This window comes from Ziziphus jujuba, chromosome 4 (assembly GCF_031755915.1).
Source record: "Ziziphus jujuba cultivar Dongzao chromosome 4, ASM3175591v1".
NCBI classification, from domain to species: domain Eukaryota; kingdom Viridiplantae; phylum Streptophyta; class Magnoliopsida; order Rosales; family Rhamnaceae; genus Ziziphus; species Ziziphus jujuba.
Window position 1 is genome coordinate 14,432,112 of NC_083382.1, and position 22,423 is coordinate 14,454,534.

Sequence of the window (22,423 nt, forward strand, 5' to 3'; positions counted from 1 at the left end):
TAGGTTGACATGAAGTCATCTCTTTTTTGGCACTAGTCTTGATTTCTTTAGGTGTCTACAATTATGACTTCAGGTTATTATTAATTACCAGATATTTATTTTTTATTATAAAATTAACATGCCTTATAAAGCATCTTTGAAAATTTTCAAATGTGATATGATCTAAAATGTTTTAAAATGTGAACATTGATTTATAGTTTTTGATTTTTTTCAATTGCCATGACTATGATAATTAAGGTCTAATCCAATAATGCGAATTGAAAATGTTGTAAACCAAATTTGCATTTTAAAACTCTCGAAATCAATCTTGATATAAGACTTACGGTCTATTAAAAAAAAAAAAGTTTTTTTTTTCTTTAAATTTTGATAATTAATTGGGAGAGGAGAACTTCGTCCCAAAAACAGCTTTTGGAACAGCTTGTGAATAATTTATTTCACACAAATAATGTTGCGTAAGGTTCCTTTAACGGTACGAAAACACATGCATTATGGATGAGCACATTTTGTATAATTTTTCATAGGAACTTCTTTATTGTCTCCATATTTCAAATTCACATGAAATTTTTATAATTATCTGAAACTTACATGAATGCATGCACATAGCATGATTCAGTTCGGATAGCATTTCTTTCATGAACATCAATTGCCAGTACTTGTGGCCATGTTTGTGAACTGTATATATATATATATATATCATATTTCAATTATTAATTATCGGTTGGCATTTGGTAGCTATCTTAATTTCTTTGGTGAGGTACCATCAACGTCATATTAATTTGTAAATTCCGTATTTGCATTTGTTAAAGTTATCATAATAGAGCAGACGTATTAAATAAATAATTTTTCGTTACCAAGAATTAAAAAGCTGTGAATTGGGAGGGGTACATAACCTTTTTTTTTTTTTTTTTTTAATTTCATTTTTTGAAAGGAGACAGGACATAACTCGAAAAATTATGAGTGCGACGGGGACGGAATGGGCGTGAAATGAGGAGGGGGAGGTGGGCGTGGGGTCCAATGGTAATCAAGTGGGAGGCAAATTTATTTTTATTTTATTATTATTATTTTTTTGGCTAAGAAGTGGAAGGCAAATTTAGTTGTTAATTACTTAATTGAAATTAATGAATTTCTGTTTGATTTTTCTTTTATTTTTATTTAGAAATTTTTTTTTTTTTTTAAAGGTAGAATTAAAACCCATGACTCGTTCTTCAAAGACTGTGACTTTAAGAAACTCTTTCCGTAGTGCTATTTATTCTCATAAAAATATATAAGTTGTATATTATAATCTAATAAAACTAACCTATAAAAATAAATAAAATGAAATATAAATATATAGATTACACTATATTATCTTTCTTTTCTTTTTTTTGAAATTAAATGAGTGATAATGTTCCGGAGTTGGATGTAAAACACATAAAACTTAGAAAAGTTTTGACCAAAAGTAACATAATATTTAAATCCAAAAAAAAATGAGAAAAAAAAAAAAGAAGAAAGAAAAGACCATGCTAGTCTGGCTTCCATTTTCAAATTTATTCAATTATTTTGAAGAAGAAGAAGATTAATTGGAAGTTCATACTTTCTAGAGACTAGCCTTGCTTGCATTACATTAATGGCCATTAAAAATCTTCTTTAACAGCCAGATCCGAAGATAAAAAGATGCAAAAAATACTAACTTTGGCTGAAAGTGGAGTGATTACTGTAGCAAAGATTTAAAATTATAGCTTATTACCAAAAAAAGGAAAAAAAAAAGAAAATAGATTTAAAATTATAGCTAATAAATACTTAAAAGAGATTATGTTTTTCAAGGAATTTCTTTGCAATAAACATTTCTTTTAAAAAAAAAAAATGAAGGAGACATGAAAAAGAGAGAGGAAGAAAGATGAGTAATAAATAAAATATACATGTATATTTTTAAAAACACGAGAGACCACGTTTGCTCATTGCGAAAAATAAAGCGACAAACACAACCAAAGAATTTGCCATTGTTTTATTTGGAAGTGTCTATAATTAGATCGGTCTTATAATAAGATCAGTAATGACAATCTCTAAAATATATAACATGATTCATATACGAATAATATTAAACCATAAAATGGGTAATATTTTAAATTTTGAAATGCTATTTATTTTTTTATAATTAAAAGTTACATATTTTTTTAACTCTGTTACATATTTTATAGATCATTGTCTTCTCCACAAAAATTTCCTATTCTGTAACTTAAAATAAACACTTTTGTATGTAGTCTAAAATTTATTTATGCTCGATTTTAAATATATAAAGAATCCATTAGTTTTAAATTTTTCTTTTTTTCTTTTTTTTTTTAAATCCATTTTGTATCCAGGATAGGTTTGACTATATTTCAGGCTAGAATTAGGACAGGCATGATAGGATAAAAATTAACTCAACTCTGTTTTTAGTATCAATTAAATTAGACTAAATTTTTTTATATTAGTTTATTAAATTTATTGACTTTTTGAAGCAAACAAAATAATTAAAATTAGATAACTTCTTTATAATAATTTTTTAAATAGTTTGATTTATTATATTATTATTATTAATTACCAAAATTGTATATTTTAATTTACATATTTGAAAATTTCTCATTTTCTGTGTCAATTTCAAACGTACAGAAAAATATAAGTTTTTTTAAAAGGAAAAGTTAAAAACATATGTCAAACATATTACCATATTATACAAGTAAAAAAACAATACGTTTTTTTGAAATAAATAAATAAATAATTTCAATTATTTTTTTCTTTTACAACAACAATTAAAAAAATTTGTATAAAAATATTTTTTATTTTTTATTTACGACAGCATTAAAAAATGTCTATAAAAATTTTTTATTTTTTATTTTATTCTTTTAATTATTTATTATTTTTAATTTTTTATATATTAAATTATCATTATCTCATTAATAGTTATATTTTTATACATGAAAAATATCGAAATTTAATATATATTTAATATCCGTATTTTTTGTCCTATATTTTTTAATTTATAACATATTATATGTCCATACCGAATTTATAAATTTCCTGTTTACTTATTTTTTGGCTGAATTTTTTTCATATTTTTAAATAAATAAAACGATTTATACATTGATATATTTTTGTTGTGTCATGTTTTACTAACTATGGTCCTATGCGTCAAAAAGCTAACAAAGAGTAGAAATGAGATAATTATGTCCAATACAAAATGGATTGTTTCAATCCATGGGATTTCTTTGTCCCATAAATTTCACATGCAAAATGTAAATTTTAAAGAGAAAAAAACTTATCTACAATTATTGTATGGGTAATGTAATAAAACGGATTATTCATGAATGGACATTCAATAAATATTTTGTAACTTATATACATTTTTTTATTTATTTTATCTTTGTATGACATGTCACATGATTATAGGTGATTACTTTTATGTAATATGTAATTAATAAAAGTTGTAAAAATGACAATGCAGAACTACAGTATGCAAATTGCTCTCGTTTTAGACGAGGACGCATCTATACAATGCCTGTATTTTTTGTCTTATATTTTTTGATTTATAACATACCGTATACGTCCATACCGAATTTATAAATTTCATGTTTACATATTTTTTGGCTAAATATTTTTTTTTGTATTTTTAAATAAATAAAACAATTTATACATTTATATATTTTTGTTATCTCATATTTAAAGAACTATGGTCCTATGCTCTAAAAAGCTGATACAGAGTAGAAATGGATAATTATGTCTATTACAAAATGGATTGTTGCAATCCATGGGATTTCTTTTGTCCGATAGATTTTACATGCAAAACATAAATTTTCTAGGAAAAAATTTATATACAACTATTGTATGAGTAATGTAATGCACCGGGCTATTCATAAATGAACATTCAATAAATATCTTGTAAAACTCATATACTTAATTTTATCATTGTATAATGTGTCACATACTTATAAGTGATTAATTTAAAACTGACATGGTAGAACCTCTGTATGCAAATTTTTCTTGTTTTAGATATGGTTATATATCTTTTAAAGGAAATTTTATCTAATAAGGTAGTTATTATCTTTTGATTCAAATAATTTAGTTTTTTATGCAAATTTTTTTTGTTTTAGATAAGGTTATATATCTTTTAAAGGAAACTTTATCTAATAACGTAGTTATTATCTTTTGATTAAGATAATTTATTTTTTGATAAAAAATTTGATAGTAAATTAATAATCAACATTTATACTATAATTAGTTATTAAATTGGTGTTTATATTTTTTCCCTTTATGCTTTTGATTTTCAATATATATTTTTCAAATGTTACTGAGATCATGTTCATTTAGAAAATGGTACTTTGCGACTAAAATAAATATTTAAAAACAAAAATGATCTAAAAATAGTTTTTTTTTTTTAAATTTTATTTATTTATTTTTTTTTTTTTTTGTTTTTTGGCTGTCCCTAAGCTCCCCCAACCCAGTGACTCGAACGCGCGCACCTAAGGCGCGGGCAGCGGCGCTATTTTATATAGAAGACAAACGATGCACTTTTTCAAAAAAAAAAAAAAAAAACTCAATATTATTGATTTGTCTGTATCGTTAACCTATCGATTAGCCTAAAGACCATTTGACCAAAAAAATAAAACAAAATAACCAAACTTTTTAAAGGTTGGAATTGAATGTGAATTGCTGCTTATATAATATAAAATTTGATATAGTCTCAATTTAAATAGTATAAATGGATATTGAATTATATTAATGATTGTTAAATTATTAATGTATACTTTATTGAGTTTTTTTTTTTAATAAAATTGATTTTTTAAAAAAGGTTTACTTTTAAAATTTTTTTATAATATCTGACAAATCTTCTATAAGTAAAATATCAACTTGACAATGGTTTTTTTTCTTTTTTCTTTTTTTTTTTATATAAATGGGCTTGATAAGATATTTAAACACATCTATTAGTTTTTTTTTTTTCCAAATTATTATCTATTTTTATAATGCAGCAAAAAAAAATCCAATAATAAACAAAACTAGGGAAGATATTCTAAGTTGGAGACTTAAATTTTTGTATATTTTCCATATAATATTATAATTAATCAATATAACATATAATAAGTAATAAGTATTTTATGTTGCATATGTGTGTATATAAAGTTATATCATTTTAATACGTAAATTTATATTTGTTAAAAAAAAATCCACCCCCCAATTTCTGGCTTTACCCCTCCTTTTAGACCACATTGTCCTATCCTTCTTCTAATCTGGTGATCCAAACAATTCTAAACCGTTCTTTAAAAGTTTTTTGGGTTTTTATAAGTAAAAATTACTGTCTCCAACAACCATCTTTGTCATGGTGAATGTCTAATCAATTGAATAATCTACTTAACAAGCTCAAGAACATGCTTAAGTAATGATACGGCTCATTTGAAAATGCAAAAGAAAACATAAAGAACTTTATAGATTATAACTCTAAATCTCTTTTTCAACATCATGATCAAATAATTTACAACAAAAATAATAAACTGATGATTAATTAATATTTTATTTTCTTGAAATAGTGACAAAATAAGTTAAAATTATTTCCTAGAATTAATTTTTAGATAGGCGTTGAGATTTTTCTAAAAAAAAAAAAAAAAAAAATTACTTCAAGATTTCGGAAGCCTCTACAATGGTATTACATTTTTTAACACTTTAAATACAATATTATAGAGATAAAATCGTTATAAAATGAAAATGAATAGCTTATAATTTGTTAGTCAAAAGAAGTGGGCGCTCAAGTCCATCCCAAACTCTTGAGTCTGACAACCTTCCACTAAGCGCCGGTTATTTTATTTTTTTGTTTTTTGTTTTTGTTTTAGTTTTATTTTGTTTTATTCTTTATTTGGTGACGTCAAAGATCATGGAACGTATTTATCAAACGAAATGACGTTTTTAATTCGTTTATTTTTGTGTTTTATTTATATATTGAAGGATTTACTTCTAAGTTTAGGGTAGATGCTTATTTTAACTTTTAAACTACAGTGAAGTTTCATGCATTAAAATTAACAAGTTAAAATTATTAAAATATTCATAGACTTAACGATATAATAAATAATATAATAATATTTAACTAATTCATTATTTTAATTAATTAATTAATTTAAAATTTTATTAATTTATAATTAAATTATTTAAAAAATATATATATTTTTCTTACCTTCCGATATACTTGAATCCAACATAGAAACGTAGATAAAACTGTTCTCAACAACTCAACTCCCAGATTCATCTAATTATTTAAATATATTAATTAATAATATTTTAACATAAATATCTTACCTTACATTAAGCTTTGAGCCTTTAGCATTGGATGAGATTCTGGGTGCCGTAAAATTTCTAAGTGGGACCCTGTATATAAAATGGAGTGGGACCCGATGAGCTTATTTCGTTCGCAGGCGTCACAGAGATATATGGACTCCATTGGACGGACACAATTGCGCGGTCCATTTTTTTCACTCCTTCTAGAATTTTCAACCCAAAATACCGGAGATTATTGAATTTTAAATATTTTATGGAATTAAAAAATATTTGTGTTTTCTGTCTTCTAGAAGTCACACCTTTGTTAACCCTTCATTTTAATTTTTTTCTTCTACGAATCAAATAATTGCGTCAACAACTTTAACGTTTAGTTATATTAATTTGATATGTCCATTAATGAAATGTAAGTTGATGTGAAAAAGATTATATGTGAAAAAAAATATATATATTGTATTGGATTCGGTTTGCAATAATTATGTTGAATATTAACAGGACAATTGCGTTAGATATTTCAACAATTTGGAAACTTTTTTGTTATTTTTATTAAAATTATTTTTTCAAAACTTGAAAAATTAATAATTATATCACTTTCGTTACCCGATCGATTCCATAATTAAGTTGAATATATACATCCATTAGAGTTTTTATTTTCTAAAATACAAATTATAATTTATCAATTTATAAGATATTAAAATTCAAATTTAAAATCATTGTTGGATAAAATAATTAATTTTTATAAGATATTAAATTTCAAATTTAAAATCATTGTTCCATAAAATAATTAATTAGAGTTAACTATTTATAAGATTGGACTTTTTTTTTTCTTGCAGGTATCCACGATTGGAGTTAACAGCTTAAAGGTCAAAATGATATGTTGTTAATGACAATTAATATTATTTTTTTAAAAATGACAATATTATTTCCACTCTCTTTATTTTATTTTTTAAAGAATTCTTTTTAATTCAATAGGAATCTACATGTTGACAATATTTAATATAAACCATGATTGAATAAACACCCATACATATATATGTATAGATATATATATATATATATATTGACACTAAAGATAAGGCATAAAACAAAAGACTCTCTAAATTTGATTTATTCAATATATTAATTTTGATGGCTATATAACAAACAACTAAGTAGGAAGTGACATTTGGAATCATACTTCCATGTTTTAATGGAAGGTGCATGCATGATATATGCACTGGATATCGTTTGTAGGAGGAAGTCTTCTAAAGGATATAAACATCTCTATCATATAGATATAAAAATATATATATTCGTGTACCCTTTAAATTTCTTTTATTGTGAAATTCCTTCATATTCCTAGGAACTGTAAAGAGATAAATAGATTTGAATGGATACGTGTAATAAAAAAAAAGAAAAAAAGAAAAAAGGATTTGGATGGATATGCTTATCAACATTATTATAAGCTATTATGGTGTTTAGGACTGATTGAAAAACTTACATGATTAACCATTTTTTTTAATACTTTTTATGTAATAGCTCTCCAATAGTTTTAATTTGTTAATTAAGGTTATTTTTAAGAACATTGCTTCTTAAAAGAAAAAAAAAAAAAAAGAAAAAGAAAAGAAAGGGAAAGGTGTTTTGTGTTTTATCTTTTAAACAACAAATATTTTACATGCATTCTCCTTTTTTCTTTTTTCTTTTTTTTTTTTCCTACTAGGAATTTGCAATGTGTTATATGTTTTACATCCACTATATATGTTTTAATATTTGGTTTTACACTCGACTATCTACCTTGTTCATACTTCGTACTTTTCTTTCCAAGTACTTAAACTTATTAAAAAAAAATGGTATGTATAAGACAAATTTACAAATATTTATATAAGAAAAATAATAATAATAATAATATTGGAATGCTAAAAAAGATGATAAGATTCTAGTGGTCATCCCCCCAGGCCACAATCCCACGCAATAATGCAATGGAACACAATGGACGATGCCATTACAAAGCTGAAACCACTAGCACTGATCAGCTAAAAAAATATATATATATATATATATATTTATTTATTTATTAATTAATATTAATTTTTCATTAATTAATGAATAATAATGTAATATAACAAAAACATTATCTCAGGGGTGGATTATTTTGATTGGTTGCAGTACAGAAGACCTAATCAGTGCTAAGTCGTCAACCCCATCACTTGTGTTGCTGGGGAACCTTTTCTATTTTTCTTATTATTATTTTTTTTTTAACATTCAATCTGTCAGGAAGTTAGGCTCTCGTGCTACGTGTGGCGGTGCCTTATTCTGCGCCATTCCACCTCCTTCTAACACGTCATCGCTTTTGTTCTTCTAGAAATCTGAGAAAAGAAAATTTTCAACGGTCCTGATTTTCCTGATTCTCAAACGCTAGTTTTTCTCCTCCAGTAGATTCCTTTGCTTATGCCAGTCTCGAGATGTGTTCCTGGTCATTGATAATAAATAAAAAAAGTCCTAGTCAATGCCACATCAATGGGAATAAACAAACAAATCCTACCCAATGGAAAATTGGATTGCTTCTAGTACCAGCTAGATACATATTTTGAATTTTCACCTTCTCAACTTTTTTTATTCACAACTCAATTTTTAAAATAGTCTTTTTTTTTTTAAAAAAATTTATCACTTATGTTAATATTATTTTTTTAATTATCCATTTTTCTTGGTAATGTGCCATGAATGTGGATAGCATTGACTTTAATATGGATCGCCGACCACATTTTTCTAGATAGTCAACTATTAAAAAAAAATAATAATAGTAGCTATAAATGAGCAATCATCTAGCTTGTAAATAATTGTCACTTGACTTGTAATTTTCCAACTAAACAGAATAATTGCATTTTTAAATATAAATGTTTTAATTAAGCAAAACAAGCACCCACTATTTTTTTTTTATTCTTTATTTTTGGTAAATACCATTTTTTTTTTTTATTTGCTAGTTGCTACCTTAGATCGCACTCTATGTATATAAACGTGGTTATTCAGAAAGCTACCTCCAATACAGTGATTAGTGACATAACAGATCTCCTCTCTCTCTCTCTCTTTAATTTTTTTAAATTTATTTTTCTATAATAGTTTTGTGAAGAAAGAAACCATTCATTCACCACAAAAACTAATAAATCACTAAGACCATAATTGCTTTGCCCAAATAGAAAACAAATAAAACTACAACTCTGCAATATATATATATATATATATAGAAAAAAGAAATTTAAAACAATAAAATTGCTTATGCATGTATAATCTGTGAGGCTTTGACACATACTTATATATCATGCATGTCAGTGTCCATTAGCATTATTGGCATATTGTTACAGTCATCTTTCCTATGACAGCCGTCCAAATTCAAACATTATTATAACACGTAAAATTGTATATATATATATATATATATGTACATTCATGATTTATATGTATATGTACATATTGTTTGTTTTAAATGTTGGGGTTGATGATTTAGCAGTTTCTATAATATTGTTCGTACAATTACAAGGTTTTGGATGGATTAGTTATTTTAAGGCATTGCTTTGGATTTAATTATGATTTTGTATTATGAGGTTGCCTTCACATGATTAATGTCTGGTTGTCGTTTACTTGCATGTGTGAATGGTGAAGGTATCTAGCAAAACCAAAACAATAATTATAACGTATACGTTCATCCATATTGGAATTATGTGCATACTAGCTTCTTTAATTATATGACTATCTAAAAATATATATATATATATATATTATATGAATTTATGCAAATATGCGATATTGTCCAATACTGGTAAAGCTTGTTTTTTACGCACAAAAACTTGACTTGGAATCACCTCAATGCGTATATATATATATATATAACTCTAATTTTGTCCATACGATTAGTGGGTGTATATATATATATATATACACACTAAAATCTTAGTTGAACAAATAGTATCAAAGTGAAATTGGTTTAGTTCGTATCTTTATACGAGATTGGTTTAGTTCGTATCCTTACACATACACTTATAATACACTTATAGTGTTGGAGGTTTGAGACATTGTCTCTAAGTACCATGGCAACGACAACTAGTGAAATAGTTTTGGAACTAGATTGAATTATTTAGCTCCTAAATTAATTAATTTGTTCATTTTTCTTAGTTTTCAATCCTACATGCATGTGGTGATAAAAAATTTGAAAGCGTTGAGTGTTTGTTACATTTTAACAAGTTCTTTTCTATTTCTAAATTTGCAAAAGAACAAAGCCATGATATAATGCAAAGACTTACACATACATGGAAGCAATAAATTAATTTCATGAATATTACTATTTGTTATCAATATGACGATCATTAATGGAATTAGTGTTGATATGACAATTGCTAATCGATATTATTTAATTATATTAATTTTTATTTTAAAGTCCTAATCTGTGAAAGATAATATTTTTAATAGCTACTTAAATTTTTAAATGATATATAAATTTTACTAGTGATGATTATAATGATGATAAATAATATTTTTCTTATTTCATATCAATAAGAAAAACTGGTATTTCTTTTATTTATTTTGTTTATTAGCAAGAAAATAAAAGGATAAATACATAATAACACAAATATCATATTTTTCATACATGCATAAAATCTAAGGTTGAGTTGAACAAATTTTGTTCTAATACTGCTAGCGCTACCGACTGTAATTTTTAAGAAATAGCATTTAATTCTTTTATCTCTCTAAGCATTAATAGTGAAAAGGATCTTCGACAGATAGGTGAGGCGTGATAGTTGTGCAATATAAGCAAAATTGATCTCTTAGAAACTATTTACTAATTTATTTTAAGAGATATGATAAGATGGGCAATAGAATGAGACCCACAGTGTCTAATTTATTTAGCTTTACATGTTAAACTTTTTTTATTTTTTTTTTATTTTTAATACTAAAAAATTAATTTTTTTGTTGTATTTAATACTAAAAATTTGATATAAAAAAGTAAAATCTTTGAAAGGAAGTATTTAAATTTCTATTGACATGTGGCTTTTATTTTTAGTATTGACATAGTTTTCAAAACAATATTCATAAACCTAATAAAAATAAAAATTAACAAATGGAGTGTTCCCAACAGAGGTAATAAATTTAGCGTTCCCACATACGTACGCAATTATATAGTACCAAATCGTTTTTATTAGTAAGCCATATATTAATAGATAACGACATCGATAAAGTTTTAATATTAATTATTAAGTTTGCTTCAAACAAAAGCTAACACATAAATTAATTCTAAGAAAGACATTCCATCTTTTAAAGAGAATGCAATTTGAACTACAAAAATTGATAGTATATATGGCAAATTACTTTACTAAACTTTATTGTAATTGATATTTCGAATAGGAGTAAAAAAACAAAATTAACTTCTTGGTTGTTCATTAGTTATCATTCTTGTACTGTTAGTTGTATATCCCCATTTGACATCATCTAAACCCATCTTAGAGGACCTAAACCATCATATAATCAAAACTTGTAAAATCTTAAAATGTGTTGCCAGATGGTTAAATTAAAATATGATTTATTTTAATAGTTTTGGATAGGAAATAACATCCAAATAATGCATGTTTACAAAACCTTTTTGAGTATTTTGGGATAATAGAGAACAACATATGGATAAGAAATTAACCACATATATATATATATATATATATATATATATATAAACATATAAAGATTGCTTTAATTTTCCACTCTTGTCAAGTGTTAAAATTTATCTTCATTATTGACAGAGAAAACTATCGCGACATTAACAACCTTTCTTTATTTTTCATTTACAAAGCACATTTGACCTTAAATTCCAAAAGAAATGACGATGGATTTTAGATATTAATTTATATATTTTGTAGGCTTGTAAATATATATGATTCTCAATATTCATGGAGTTTTTTTTAATAATTTTTTTGGAGTCATGAAAATTAAAAAAAATCCTACAATAGTTTTAATTATTTTTTAAGAAAAATTATATAAAATGTAATAGTTCTAAATTAAAAAAAAAAAGTAAAACCTTTATAACATTAGAAGATTAACAAGAATATATATTTTCCTAATTTTTTGTTGGAATTAATTATTATTAAATAAAATTATCTCTAGCAAGTTATTATTATAATATTAAACTTAATAATTCACCAAAAAATTGTTTTGAAACCATAATAATTAATTATATTGAGTGATGGATTAAGTATTCAAAAAAGAAAAAAGAAAAAAAGTGATGGATTAAGCAAAACCATGAATAATTCTAAAAGTTTTGTAATTTAAGTTTCAATTATTTATAAAACTTTTTAACTTTTCTTCTCATGAATTTCTAGAAGTCTTATAGATTGGGTTCAACTTCGGGGAGAATTGACCACAACAACACAAAAAAAAAAAAAAAAAAAAAACGAAAAGGAAATCTATAAAAAGAAAAAGAAAAAAGGAGGATAGCATGCCACGTTAGCAAAGCATAGGGTGTCGATCACAGTGCGTGAAGGGCAAAGTTTCCATAACCCCATAATATATATATATATATATATAATTTATTAATTATTAAAATAAATAATAATATTTTTTACAAAATTAAATAATAATAATAACAAAAAGAAATATCATGATGTGTTTTTGTCTCTATATATATCTAATGCCGGTTTGCTCTTTCCTCTCACCCAATTCCTACGCTTTCTCTTCGGTTTCTTATCTCTTTCTCTCACCCAAATCAGCCATTGCAGCTCTGTTAACCAGAGCTTTTCTTCTTTTTTTCTCCCATTGCTCACAACAACTTCAGCTCCTCCTAGCTGACCACACTTCTCCTCTAGTATCGGTATGCATTCAACTCTCTCTCTCTCTCTCTCTCTCTTCTCTGCTTCTTTCAATTCGCATGCACCGTAGATTTAAGATCCTTGTAAATTTGAGCTTGTTATTTTCTTCTTTAGCGGGGTGATTATGAGCTGATTCAAATTGTATCTGTTTGTTTTTGATAACCCAAATACTTAATTTTTTTTCATCAGGATTAGTTTTTGCACTCTGCTTAATTTTTGTTGGTTTTAATATTGAATCCCTTTTCCTTCTTTTTATCTTTTTAATATCCTTGTTGAAATTTTCAAGTACAACCCATTTTCTTTTTCTCTCTTTTTTTGTTTGCTTGGAGAACTGTTGGGGTTGTACAAATCATTTTTTTTCTTTCTTCCTAGGTGGGAATAATCCAGGCTTTTCTTTGCTTGCAAAGTTGTTAATGGAATAATCTCAGAAACCATTTTTTTTTTTAATATATTAAAGGTTTCTTTTGTTACGTGGGTGTTTAATGGTTTTTGATTTGGAAACTTAAACGAGAATTTATGACCAACTGTTTCTGTGACTATGTATTCCGTAGAAAATTTTCCTTTCTGATTTTGGGATTCTGGATTCCTGTGCTATGTTATTTCACAAATAAATTAACTCTTGGCTTCTTTTCTCACCCTTTCGTTATTTTGTATTTTTTTAAAATATTTATTTAATCTATGGTTTTCTTTTTGGTCATTTATGGCTTTTGGTGTTCTTGTAAGTTAGTAATTTACCCAGCTGAGGAAAAATAAAAAATAAATAAAAAGGAAAGGAAAAAGAAAAGGAAGGTGGTGGAACTTGATCTGGCATATGGTGGTAATCTAGCCTGTGCTATTTTAAGATGATAGCCCTTTCTTGTTGCAATTGTGAAGTTTTGTGTTAAAAACTCAAGACATGTGTTTGCTGTTGAATTATTTTTGGTTGGTTTCCTTATATTAAGAGGTCCTCACTGTACACTCTATGCATCTCATAATTATCTAAATTATGAAGCATGTGATTATTGCCTCACTTCTATTTCTTTTCTTTGCATTGTATGTTTGCTCTTATTTTCTGTTCAAGATCTTTCCTTTCTGTTCTAGATCTAAGTAGATTCTAAAAGAATCTATAATGGTAGTTAAAGAATTGAGTTGTACTGGAGTCTGCACTAAGCTTTGGGATTAGCTAGGAAGTGGAATTTATAGAGTTCTGATCTTGTATTTCACTTGGATTAATAGAAGCTCTGGTTATGATTAGGTCAACGGATATTTGCAAATTTCAACACGGTTGATGTGTTTAATTATCTTGAGGATCCTCGATTAGGACTTCTTGAAATTGTGATTGTTTTTAATCTTCAAATATGGAATAAATATAAAGCAGGTTGCAGATCTGGAAGAAAAATATTAAGATTTAATTAGACTTTTACCTGTTGAAGTCTGAAAGCTTACCAGAAGGCCAGCTTCCATTTAGGTCGTCCAAACTTTGACATGAGTTGGCTGCATTAAAATCCCCAAATAAAATATTATGGTTTTTATTGGGTTTTTATTTATTGAGTTTTAGCTTTTGTTGAATGCACGTTACAAGCTTTCTAGAAGGCCAGCTTCTGATCAGGTCTTACAGTGATTAATATATCTTCTGAGTTTCCTTGCATAGACTTGGAAAATTGAATGGAATATTAAAAGGACTGTATGAACGCATTTATCTTTTGAAACTTTCTAGAAGGACCGGTTGTAATAAGTTTAAAGACTCAGATCCATCACATGCTGCCATTCTGCTACTGTTAAGACATATTAAATTTTATTATAACCTGGTTGGAATTCGGTGACGTTTCTCATAAATCCATATGGATCCAAAATCTCGAGTTGACATGATTTGATGCTCAATTATATTTATAGGGTTCAAATTTTGGGTTAATTTACCTTTGATGTGATTTTAAAGTATTTCATGACTGGTTTGGTAGCATCTACATGTTGGAATTCTATTCTATGAGCGGAAAACTATGTTGAATGATGCTTGGAATTTCGTGTAGCTTTTTCTACGATCTTAGTGAACTACCTTTCAACGTTAGTCTTTATTAGTTTCCGTTAGGATCTACTATTGATTCTGACCTGCTTGTTTTTTGTGTATATTTCTTAGGTTTTTGGCAGCCAAGAGTAACAGATAATATGGCCATGGAGCAGTACTCTCAAGGAACCATGAACCCTGCGGAGTCCATTGAAGATAACAAGTCTTCCTTCAAAAAGTGGAATTCTATCACTGATACAGTTGCAGACTTCGATAACGATTCTGCAGGTGGCTTTGAATGCAACATCTGCTTAGACACCGTGCATGATCCAGTGGTCACACTCTGTGGTCACCTTTTCTGCTGGCCCTGCATATACAAATGGCTTCACTTCCAGAGTGCATCTTCCGAAACCGAAGACCAAACACCGCAGCAATGCCCTGTATGCAAAGCTGAAGTTTCGCAGGCCTCACTGGTCCCTCTCTACGGGCGTGGCCAAACCACAAAACCCTCAAAGGGCAAGGCCCCCAATCTCGGTATAGTCATACCAAGGAGACCTCTCGGTCCAATTTGTGGGTTTGATTCACCTAGTCAACACACCACTCAGCAACTTTACTATCAAAATTATCCTAATCAATCACAACTTAATTATTCTCAACGCGGTTACTCTGCTTCGCCGATGCTCAGCCCAGGTGGTAGCACCACAAATATTTTTGATCCAACTATTGGAATGTTGGGTGAAATGATATATGCAAGGGTGTTTGGTAACTCGATGACAAACCTATACACATACCCGAACTCTTATCATCTGGCAGGAAGCAGTAGTCCGAGAGTAAGAAGACACGTAATGCAGGCCGATAGATCACTCAGCAGAATTACATTTTTCCTCTTCTGTTGTGTAATTTTGTGTCTACTTTTGTTCTGAAAGTATCGTACCTGTTACTTTTTGCCCCATTGTATAAACTGTAAAAATTATTTGAGTGTAAGAAATACAAATCACGGATGGATTCAATATTATATTAAAATATATCCATTCGTGTAGTAATCTATGAAGATTCATGAGACTGATATTAATGAGACTGATATGGAGTTTCATATTCTTCTTTCTTGTTCACATGTTAATGGCCTTTGAGGTTCTCGTGGGTTCTGAAAGCATTCTACCTTTCCTATCTGGAAGGGGCACAAAGAGTAGGTTGGAGGGTATGGTTGATGCATGAAGTTGGGTCCCGTATGAGTTAAATCATTATGTATATATGCACTTTTATTTTCCTTAAATGGTGTTTGGAAACCTTTTCTATGCCACCACCAGACGTGACAACATTAATGTATAGATAGGTGTAGATAGGTAATAGCATGTCGTATGGGGACCATAAAGACCCTACAAAGGAATCGCGTGTTTGACATGAATTTTGTCTTAGAAACAAAAGCAAGCTTCAAATGCGGTTATTAGATGGCTTGGATAGGATAATTTGGTTCTTGTGGCGAGAAAAATGAGGAATTGTTGGTTTGCCAAAAAAATGAAAAAGAGAATGAATCAGATTCAAAATTAAGTTGTGGCGGTGGGATTTTCAAAGCAAGATTGTCTAGCAATTGAAAATTTGGGTAATCAAGCTTGAAGCGTCTTCTTCATTAGGTGTCTTTTAAGCAAAGGAGAGGGTGGTGGTGGAGTAGTTGGTGGCCACCATGAAAGAAGCTTCCAAGAAAAAGAGGTCAATTTGGCTTTGGCTATTGCTTCTTCTTTTTCCATTTTTTTTTTTTTGGTTATTATTATTATTATTATTATTATTTATAGATGTTTATTTTTTTAATTATTTATATTTGGTTGTAAGGTTTTGCACATTGCTTTTTACTTGTTGACGCCTCCAGCTTATCCATTGGAAGGGGCCAAAAGCGGCCTCTCTCTCTCTCTCTCTCTCTCTCTCTCTCACTCTCACTGAAAAAAAATTGTTTTAAGCTATTTTGCATGTGGATGTGGCTAAAATGATAAGGGACGCGTGTACAGATAGATTAAAAAAATTGGTACTGAAAGGATTCCAATTACAATATAATTTTTTTTTTTTGGGGGCCCTGGACAAATTAAATTGGGGGACAGAGAAATTTTAAATTAGATTTTTCAAAATTATTGTTGTTGTATTTTTGTACAGAAGTCGTATCAAATGTGTGAGAAATAACAAGTACACAATTTAATGCAATACGTTCCTTATGAAAGCTTATGGATTTTTTATTTTTTCCCTTTAATTGCTAATGAGTTTTACCATTTATTATCCTGTTTGTAAGGAATTTTGATATCCAAAATATATGTGAAGGAAGAAAATTATCCTATTGGGCACACAAAATATCAACCTAAAATATTCATTAAAAAAAAAATCAATCTATAATTATAAAATAAAAGGAATCCCTATACATTAATTTGATTTGATCACTTCTTTTTAAATATATAAAATTGGTGATGAGTTATTGAACATTAGTTCTAATTTTCTTTGAAACCCTGGTGAGAGGATGAGATAAGATTTTAAAAAACAAGTGGAGAACATTTTTTTTCTTATTTTTCTTAATTTTTTGTTGCCTAAATAAAAAAAGGAAAAAAAAAAGTGGTAACTTTTTCCTTTTTTGGACCAAGAATAAAAACATTAAGTGGCAACTTGGATGAATAAGATTGGGTAGCCTTTCGTTTTCCTATCGCTGTACCTGTCGATTCCCCCAAATTCAGACTTATCCTTTCATTTTGTTTTAAATGAGTGAAAGGGACGAAAGGTATCTACTGAAACCGAGTGGTGGTGTCTATATATATATATATATATATAGAGAGAGAGAGAGAGAGAGAGAGAGAGATACACATAGACAATATTGATTTAAATAAATAAGTAAATAGATTAGATCGAGTTTGGGGCAGAATTTTGATTCTTTAGCCCTGTTTCGATTCCGATTCGAGTTATATAATTTTGTCTCCAATTTATTCCACAATCCCAATTTATTGGTAAAAAAACAGCTTTTTTAAAGATGATGTATTAGATTTTTGAATTCTACAGAGCAAATTATTATTCTTAAAAGTACATTTTTTAATGAAAAGGAATCAAATTTTTATTTAGTGTTTAAATACAATTAGATTTTTTTTTTTAAAAGTTGAAAACTTTATTTATTTACTTCTTTATTTAATTTTGTATCTATTTAATATTTGATTCTATGAAATAAATTAGATAATCTTATTATTATTATTATTATTACTACTTTCGAATCAGTGATACATATATTCTTAACTTTTGTAGTTTTAATTACTCCAACAAAACTTGTAAAATTGCAAAATCTTTTCGGTTTGGTTAAGCAATCAAATTAATGTTCATGTTTAAAATACACTATGGATAATAATGAATGAGATTTAACTCCACAATGAAATGAAACATATAGAGTAGAAGTTTCATTTATATTTTATATATAATGGAAAATAGATGGTGTAATAATTGCTATAAAAGCGACATGTTAATAAATGATTCTAATTTGGTAATCTTAATAAATAATTGTGGTTCGGAAATTTTATTTTAGGAATTCAAAATTGAACATGGTTTTCCTGTAAATGGGAATATTGGTCCCACTTTATAATTTTTTTTTTGGCTGAATTTCCCACTTTATACTTAAACCGATAAGATAGTACACTTGTATAATATCTCAACGACAAATTTAAAAAATTTAGATGGTACAATGATAACCTTTAATACATGGTTATATGTCACTATAGTTTCCATTGCAATGTGGGTGGGCACTTCCCATTAGATAAGGATTGTATGATATAAATATATGTAGGGCTAACTATTTTCAATATAACAAACGTACAAAACAAATTGCAGCACTAATTCACACCACGGCGTTGAAATGTTGCTTCTAGAACATTTAATTGCAGGATTGTCACTTCAATGAAATTTCAACCACCATGTGTTGTTGGTCCGTGATTTAATTTAATAATTGTTAGTTGAGCATTTAAAAATTCATGAACGCAGGAAATTGGGATTAAACAAAGGATGCTGCGTCTTTCTCATCTAGAATTTCCGATATATGTATGTATATAATATATGTATATATTTTTTTTTATTCTTAAAACTGATTATTCATTAAAAAAAAAATGAAAATAAACAACTTGATTCCAATACATCCAGTATATATCTTTCTCTTTTATATTAAGATATAAAAGCTTCTCCAACACTTTCTATTAGGATTAGATTCCACTAGAAAAAAAAAAAAACTATATTTCAATTAATAAAAATAATCTCAAAAATAGATGAATAGTTATATTTTCACTCTTCAAATTTGAAGAATCTAAGCTGTTTAATTGAAAGTTATACAGCTCCCTTTTTACTTGGAACCTAAACAACATTCAATAATTATTTTCATTCAGTTAATACACAATTTAGAAAACTATGAAAACAATATATATATATATATATATATATTAAAGTTTTGCGAAGAATATTGCTTTTTATTTTACTAAATGTGGATTTTATTTTATTTTTTAATTTTATCATAATTATATTTTTGATTTTTAACTGTAATTAAAAACTGATAAATAAATTTTCAAAATATGAAAATAATATATATATATATATATATATAATTGTACTATAGAAAATACCATTTTATACATAGATAAATGCTTTTTATAGAGGTTTTTTTATAGCAGACCTATTTATTTACATAGATACATAAAGCTATTAAAGTTTTATAAAGAACATTACTTTTCACTTTTATTTAAACTTTTTTAGTTTTATAATAATTATATTTTACTAGTAAAAATTAACTAAAAAAATTAACAAATAAATTTTAAATATAGTTTTTCATATATATAAATATAACTGTAATTAAAATAACCTAAATAAAATTTTACTATTGAAGATACTTTAGATTTTTTTTTGTTTTTTTTTTGTTTTTTTTGATAAAAAGATACTCTAGAAACATCCAAAATAGGATGTCATGGGTGCTTTATTTACATCCACTTGCTACGCTTTTGACTTGCAGTCCACTTTGTTGATTCTAAGCTCCATAACAATAATTAGACCTACACTGGACCAGGTCCTAATTATTTGGATTGGAATTACATGGATACCGGTGTGCTTTTTTATTTTTATTTTAATTTTTTTTTAAATTAAAAGATACTGGTGTGCTTTTGCGTCTTATTCGATGAACTATTTGTTTTACTTTTATTTGCAGAATACTCAACCCTAAAAAAATTAACAATTTATTGAAAATTGGACCATATTTCGATGCCAACCAAATATCGTGGAGCATAAAACCATGATTGGACTTTTCTTAGCTCAGTGTACCAATTCATTTTAATCTAAGCAATAATGCACTTTGTTTAATTGGAAAAACCCGTCTACTGTTTTTTTTCCATCAACAATTCAGAACTTGAATTTCTATATTCCAATAATAATAATGGAATCTTAGACTTAAGTGAAGGTTGGAATCTAAATTCGAAGTTACATTTTTAATAATTTTATCATTAAATCAAATTTGCAAGCACAAAAATGATAATGGATTTTGATAGTCATGATATTCGAGTTAAAATTTCTATATTCTAAAAGCAATAATGACTTTTGAAGTTGTTTAACCCGACACTTGGGCTTTAATTTAACTAGTAAAATTTGTTCCTGAATTTATTTTTATAGGCCCGATTTACAATGGATTTCATTCGCATATAATAAAAGCAAACATTAGAATATAGTTATTTTATTTTATTTTATATATATATATATATATATATTTTGTGGTGTAATAGACTTTAGAATATAGTTTCCTTTGGCCTTTTAGATACCATATTTCATTATCATATTTCATAAAGAATAATATAAAGGTAAATGAGAAAGAAAAAGCCTATTCAATTATCAAAAGAAAAAAAGAAAAAGCCTATTCAACCTCGACTTTATTTTCATTGTTGTCTAGCCATTCCTGTTCACAGAGTCTCAAAAGTAATGTTTTAAATTTAATTTAACATTTGCTGCTTTGTAATAAAAATTTGCATCACTGTCATTGTCTATTTTCTTAAAAGAACATAAAAGAGAGAAGAAACGAAGACGACACAGTGAAATTAGGTATAGAAGAGCAGTTAAAATGGTCACGTGTTGGTAGCTAACTGATACACTTGAACACTTTAATCCAACTTGGCATCGTGTGTATTACTGGTTAGGTAGACATAACCAATTGTGAACGCGTAGATAAGAAAACTAAAAGGCTTGCTTGACATGTAAAATTGAATCGTATTGCATTATTTTTATAGCATAGGGTTAGATTAGGTTGAATTAGACCACGTTTATTAGTGCAGGACTATTGTCATTCTTCCAATTCCGTGTAGAACCTTTTTAGCATCCTAAAGGGTGGAAAAAATAAAAAAAATAAAAGCAGCAATGTAGTTCCCCTAACTTTACAAGCCCAAAAAATAGTTGGTTCACCGAACAAAGCCAAAATAGAGAATGCACTATTTTAATAAAATGCCAAAGAGATATACACACGTCTTAATTCAGAATGCCAAACTTGCACTGATTGGTTTGTTTACCTTCTTTTTCTCTCTAAGACGTGTTACACATTTATTTTTGTCTCTTTTGTTTTTTGGACTTTTTTATGTTTTAAATATGTCAATTTTTTGAAACAAAGATAATACTGAAATTACCAAATTTTCAATACCAACTAATGTTTTGTTGAATTCACTTCACCTATATGTTTAAATTATATTAATAAGTCAACGAATAACATACTACTATAATATTCTGCATTTAGAATTTAGATTAACAAATTTAGTAACAATAACTAAGGTCTTTTTAGGGAAATATCAAATTTAATGGAAACTAGAATTAAAAAAAAAGAAGAAGTTAAGTTAGAGAAGTGTCAAATTTAATGAAAATTTGAAATTTTTTGAAAAATGTAATCATTCTTTTTTTTTTTTCCAGATAATTTTTCAGATTGTGTAAAATGTGAATTCTATAAGAGATTAATTCTTAGAACTCGGAAAAAAAAAAAAAAAAGAACATTGATTCTCCTATAAGAATATGTCACTTTCATATTAATGAAAAATAATTTTATATATCTTTGGAAAGATAAATCTACTCTCAATTTTTGAAACACCAATTAATTTATTGGCTCAGATCCCTAATTCTTTCATTACATACAAAACACTTAAAAAATAATTCCATGAAATTAATTCACTTAAAAAATAATTCCATGAAATTAATTCTCAAAAGTTATTTCTCTTTAAAATTTTTACGCTTCTTAAATGAGGTATAATATTAGTCTTCTTTTTGTAAACAAGTCCGTTTGGGTAGGGGGTGGAGTTGGGTTGATCCAGACTACTGGTGTATACAGTTAGGGAAA

General features: G+C 27.0%; 1 protein-coding gene across 1 annotated transcript; it reads left to right on the top strand.

The window, feature by feature from the left end:
• The first annotated feature begins 12,926 nt into the window (after positions 1 to 12,926).
• Positions 12,927 to 16,187, top strand: LOC107417302 (E3 ubiquitin-protein ligase RMA1H1). The gene is made up of 2 exons (XM_016025917.4): positions 12,927 to 13,096; positions 15,208 to 16,187. Exon 2 carries the CDS (start codon positions 15,237 to 15,239, stop codon positions 15,996 to 15,998), a length of 762 nt encoding a protein of 253 aa, XP_015881403.3. The 5' UTR covers positions 12,927 to 13,096; positions 15,208 to 15,236; the 3' UTR covers positions 15,999 to 16,187.
• Positions 16,188 to 22,423: the final 6,236 nt, after the last annotated feature.

Coding starts and splice junctions, on each gene's coding strand:
- LOC107417302 (XM_016025917.4), top strand. CDS start 15,237: ATGGCCATGGAGCAGTACTCTCAAGGAACCATGAACCCTGCGGAGTCC.